The 5,793-nt window shown below is 37.9% G+C and overlaps 1 protein-coding gene across 1 annotated transcript in view; it reads right to left on the bottom strand.

Moving 5' to 3' along the window:
• The window catches only part of LOC146499094 (desmoglein-2.1), a 29,128-nt gene that overhangs the window by 6,301 nt on the left and 17,034 nt on the right, over positions 1-5,793 (bottom strand). Inside the window, exons 10-13 of the mRNA XM_085137112.1 lie at positions 2,209-2,430; positions 1,060-1,299; positions 625-758; positions 117-425 (exon numbers count right to left, since the gene is read on the bottom strand). Of these exons, the coding sequence (XP_084993238.1) occupies positions 117-425; positions 625-758; positions 1,060-1,299; positions 2,209-2,430 (905 nt within the window). The remainder of the gene's footprint in view (positions 1-116; positions 426-624; positions 759-1,059; positions 1,300-2,208; positions 2,431-5,793) is intronic.

Here is a 5,793-nt window from a genome sequence, read left to right as displayed (position 1 = left end):
CTGTTTGAGGCAAATAAACAAAACAGTCAGTGGCATCAAAAGCGTCATTACACAGGAGTCCAAAGAGAAGATACTGTGACAAATAATTTGCATGTATAGCTATTATACCATAGTACCTGAGAGTAGTAATCATTGAGAAAAGCATCAGGAAGGGCTATGTCCTCATACAGGGCTTCTGTGTCTTGTATACCCATCACTTTTCTGTTCAATGACGCACGCCCTTTGCCAAGGTTCACTGATTCCCTTGAAAATGTGTAGGCATTGTCAACCTCCATTACAGTCTGGACAGCTGACTGATATTTCTGCTCGCTTTGGATTTGTATCTCATCAATTTCCATTATGTTTGAATTTTTCATGTTGAAATTTGACGACTGTCCCATCTTAACCTTTTGGAGCATAACAGGTAAACATTGGAGTGACATTTCCTAAAAGTAAAAGAAGAAGAAAAAATTATCTTTGAACCCAACCTCTGTACGAAACGACTTTGATTTCAGTTTTCAGAATCATGTTTTTAAAACAAAGTTGAATCAGGGGTGACTGACAAGCTTTCACATTCCTCCTTAAAAATCAGTTTGTTTTCTACAAATCCACATTAAATGTTCCCAGACAAACATGAATGCCCACCTTATCCTCGCCTCTGCCTTCAGTATGATAGGATATGAGGTTTTCTTTGGGGAGAAATGGTAGCTCATTAAATTGGTCAGGAAAGATTTTGTCTTCCCCTGCATACTGACAGTTCACCAGAAGAAATGGGATAACTGCACAAATAAAAAATAGATAAAAACATTCAAATTCAAATGTAAAGATTCAAACTAAAGCATAAAAGTTTGGGCTTTTCATGTATTTAAACCTTTTTTCTGTTATGCACAGTACTTTTTCAGTGTAGGTAAAAATACAACAAACTAGTATTAGATTTAAATAGAACTGAATAATACTATAGACTAAATAGCTGTACAGGCACAAAATAGTCCTGAATATGTATTGAAAATCTTAAACATATGTTTTTCCCAACTAGGCCTGTTATACGTATCATTAGTGGATGTTCTAAAATCAACTCACATAGTAGTAAGCAAAATGCCAGTAACAACAAGCCAATGGCTGGTGCAGCAAGCTTAGATGATGTAGTTCCTAGTCTTGCTGTTTTCAGGCTGCAGTCCTCTGTTTCCGAACAAGTACAAACATTCACCGTAAAAACTTCCTTGGTTGGACAAGACAGACCCTGGGCATCCAACACCTCTACCTGGAGATTATGTTGTCCAGGCCATAGTGGCACATGAGAATGAATAGCAGCGCTTGTCTCTGGAGATAACAAAGCACAAAGAGTTTTCAAAGACAATTTCCCTCCACTACACTAGAACTCAAGCTTCGAATTAACTTTACTTCAGGATTTATTTTGCCTCCTCAAACAAAGCAAATACTTTGGAAAGGAAAAACCAGCAGCTGCATCTGAATTACATTTAGTAAAAACAACATATAAAAATTTATTTTCTGTAAACTAGCAGCTAGTTTATTTTACTGCATGATATTAAAATAGGGTGAATTGATGCCACTGTAATAGGATTAGAGGAAATAATTATTAATTAATTATTGTATTGTAACTGAAAATGTACACTATATTGCCCAAACTTTTCACACTTTACACACATATGAACTTGAGTGGCATTACATTCTTAATCCACAGAGTTTAATATCACGTTAGCCCACGCTTTGCAGTGTCAACTCTTCAGGGAAGGCTTTCCACAAGGTTTAGGGGTGCGTTTACTGTGCCCATCAACTTTTATAGAATTTTTCTTAATCTAAATGTTTGGTTTATGATCTCTCTCTCTCTATTAAAATGAAAAACTGTTCATTTCTTTGTAAGTGAGCAAACTTGCATATTCTCAGCAGGGGATCAAACACTCATTTCCCCCACTGTATAGATAAGGCTTAAATCTTTACGGTAAGTCACTATAATAATAAAATTAGTACTACAATTACTAATGCAAAAAATAAATAAATAAATAAAATTAAAATGGTAAATGGCCTGTATTTGTATAGGGCTTTACTTGGTCCCTAAGGACCTCAAAGCGGTCATCCACCCATTCACACACACATTCACACACTGATGATGGCAAGCTACATTGTAGCCACAGCCGCCCTGGGGCGCACTGACAGAGGCAAAAATAAACGTATCCATTTTTACTTTTGACCCAAACCAGATTTTCTTACCATTGATGACTTCTACAACCCAGCTGCCTTGTGTCCCATCAGGTATTATTCTGAACGTGAACGGAGCAGCATTGGGACTGACATCTTCATCAATGCCCGTAATGTAAACAGATTTTTGATCAGAGCACAGATTGGCATGGTTTGTAGTCAGGGTTGGACAGTGGTCATTGCCGTCAGTGACTTGAATGGCTATTGTTCCTGTTGCTGTCTTTGATGGCATGTCTGAAAAGCAGATACGGTAAATATGTCAGTAAGAAGTTGAAGCAAATGCCGTGATTGCCATTTGCTGGACTGGTATACATAGCACCTTTCCACTCAAGTTGAAGGAAGTGCTTTCTACTTTCTAATTTTCAGTCATGGGTACATATACATGCTTTATACATAAGCACCTGAAAAGTTGATTCTTTTCATCTGGACGTAGCATTTTCAGTGTCCAGATCAACAGAATCAGCTTTTTGGGACTTCCTTACCTGGATGATTGAGCATACATCAGCACTATACCTAAACATTTTTTGAATTCGGTTTGTAGAGGTTTAAAACATTTTCTTGTTGATTTGAATTCTAGTGTTTCAGTTTCGGCCTCCTGAACTGTCTCTGTGGACTCTGTTTGGTTATGCTCTCAGCTGTGTCTCCCTCCTGTTTCCCATTCCCTGATGACCTTTAATCCATTACTAATTATTCATATGTTCATTTTGGTTTGTGTTGTTAATTCAATTATTGATTTTAAATTAGTTAAGCACATTTTTGAGACTGGTGAAACTAATATTTTAATTAGATTCCACTTATATGTTGATCATTTTAGATATGAAATAAGATAATAAAAGCTTTTAAGATCAAATCCAAAATGTTTGATGACATTAGGGCTTCATATTGTCGGATTATAATATTATTTTATGCCATGTTAGACCCCTAATTAAAGATTGTGAATTATTATGTAGTTTTAGTTTGCATTATGCTCCTGAATTAGAAGAAGGTGATAACTATTACATTTGGTAAACTGATTTGCATTACATTAGACTGCTGATTTATTGTGAATGAATGATATTGTTTTATGATGCATTATACTGTGAGTTATAAGAAATACTGTTTGCAGAAAGTTATCGCCTTATTTGTCTGCTTAGAAGAGAACAGAGCATACTGCCCCATCTTAGCAGGAGCAGATAAACAGGGAGCCAAGGTCGTAGCTTAGGCGCTGTGTGTGAGAAAGAATGTGAATGTTTAGGCTTTTATGATTAGGTGGGGGCCACTAGAGGCTATAAGAGTTTGATCAAGGCTCCACCATTTTGAGATCTGATGCTGTCTGTGTATGGTGTCCATCTCCCACGCGTGTGTTCATTAAATCATCGTTTGACTTGACCCGGCCGGACCAGTGTTGTTATTTTGGTTTTCCTCTTGTATCCATCCCCAATATTTGAATCCGTAACAGTTTTGGGGGCTCGTCCTGTGGTATTGGGATGGAAGTTTTGGAGGTTTGGACGGTCCGAGGTGGTTGAACGGGCAGGCACGAGCCAGTGGTCTGACGTGAGTGGGCAAGCCGGCATATCTAAAGGTGAAGCACAACCTGTTGAATGTAAATCCAAACTGTGCCAAATTGGACTGTATAAATTAAAAGCCTACTGACTGAAATTACTGGTGAAGGCCTGTTTTGATTTTGATGAAAAATCTCATGAGTGTTGAAATTTGAAGTAAAGTAAAGGTAATAATACTGAGTTAGAGTCTCAAGTAAAGGTAATAATACTGAGTTAGAGTCTCAGGTAAAGGTAATAATACTGAGTTAGAGTCTCAAGTAAAGGTAATAATACTGAGTTAGAGTCTCAGGTAGTTTGATAGGGAATTGGTCAGTTTGTGAGTTAGAGTCTCCATTGGTCTAAAGATTGCATCTGTGTTGGTCATGTTGCGAGTTAGAGTCTCCATTGTCCATAACGTTGCATCTGCCTCAGTCATACTCTTGTTTTTGGGTGTTGTCTGTTGTTTAAAAGTATTATAAATTTGTGAGAACGGTGGTTAGAGTCCACTAAGAGGCGCATAGCCCGGAGGTTACGCTCCCTCCTGGCCGCGGACGCGCGACCTTGACCTGTCGGCGAACAGGGTTAGTTCAGTTGGCTTGACTGTGGGGTACAGGGCATCCTGGAACAAGCTAGGAGTTAGAGGCTCCTTATCTGCGCTTTTTTGGACACTTTAAATTGAGTTAGGGACTTTAGAGATGAGGCCAGATACAGTTAGAGTCTGATACTGGTTAATTGATTACAAAAAAGTTGGACTTTCTTCGGTTGGACCCGTTATCTTAAATTTGTCAAAATTGTGTAGGCGCTAAAACTTTCAGGCCTGAGAGTGATTGTAAATATAAGACGTCTTTGTAAAATAAGATAGAGAGTTGAGTGTGAAACGAGGCTGTGTGTGACGACAGTGCGCTGCAGCGCTGCGAGCTATTTTTAGATAGTGTGTGAACATGCAAATGAGGTGGCTGCTGTGAAGCCCACAGAGGACTTCCTGTTTAGCGTGTTATTGAGTTTTATAAGTATGATTTGCAAATAATGATACATGCCTGTAATTAAAACGCTGATTTTGCTGATTATAATATTATAAATAAAGTTTTGAATGACTACGGTGAATGTTTAATGTTTGGCTGAGTTTTGATATGGGAGAGACGGCTTTGCAGCTGCTGGGGGTAAGTGACCGGAAATATGCATGCCCATAAAAGGCAACTGCCTGACTGTGTGAACTATGCACCAAGAGAGAGAGTAAAATCTAGGCAGATGAACCAAATGGATGTTTTAAGAAAAATAGTAAATGAATGTTTTAGTCTCTTAATACAGGTGGATTTCTCTCAACCAGGAGACCTGAGTACAGCAGCAAAAGGATAGATTAATAAAATTGGGACGACAGACAGGCCAAGTTCTGGCTCAAAATTTTACAGCTTGACCTCTCGCTTTGTCCCGACCCGAAAAAGAAGCTTAAAGGACATCTTCTCCTCCAGTTATCGGTTACCATCACTGGAAATTTTCAGGCAAGTTTTTCACTGAATTGTTTTTGGCACCATGTGTCCCTGAATCTCACAAGCAAGCTCTAATTCCTGGCTGAAGACATGGAATGCTGTTATTTAAGGTGGGAAATCAAAATTTGGGAAACAAAATTAAAAACACACACAATTAGAGAAATGCCTTGTTTGAGAAAAAAGTTAAAATAACCCACCCACAAACGCACATACACGCAATGAAGAAACAGCTTACACTCATGAACACGTGAAGATTTTCCAGCAAGCTTAAAGCAGCAAAACTTAACATACACCTGATGTTAAATGATAAAGTCTATCCACTACTAACAATTAAACTCTCTGGGTTGCAGGACAACAACTTGACTTCAAAAAGACAGACACTGGTATGATAAACCAGTGATGAAACAACAAATTTAGTGGTTAAAAGAGTCAAATTGTGACATGTTTTCCTATGATTGATTAATACAAGTGATTACTGAATGAAATAAAATTCCTTTTTGAATTATTAAACATAATTTTAAGAATTTTAACATGTACCTGTGTTGTCCTGTCAACTTGGTGAGTCATGAGTTGATTATATAGTGAGAAAA

The sequence above is a fragment of the Neolamprologus multifasciatus genome, chromosome 17 (assembly GCF_963576455.1).
Source record: "Neolamprologus multifasciatus chromosome 17, fNeoMul1.2, whole genome shotgun sequence".
Lineage (NCBI taxonomy): Eukaryota > Metazoa > Chordata > Actinopteri > Cichliformes > Cichlidae > Neolamprologus > Neolamprologus multifasciatus.
This window is presented reverse-complemented; position numbering and strand designations above follow the sequence as displayed.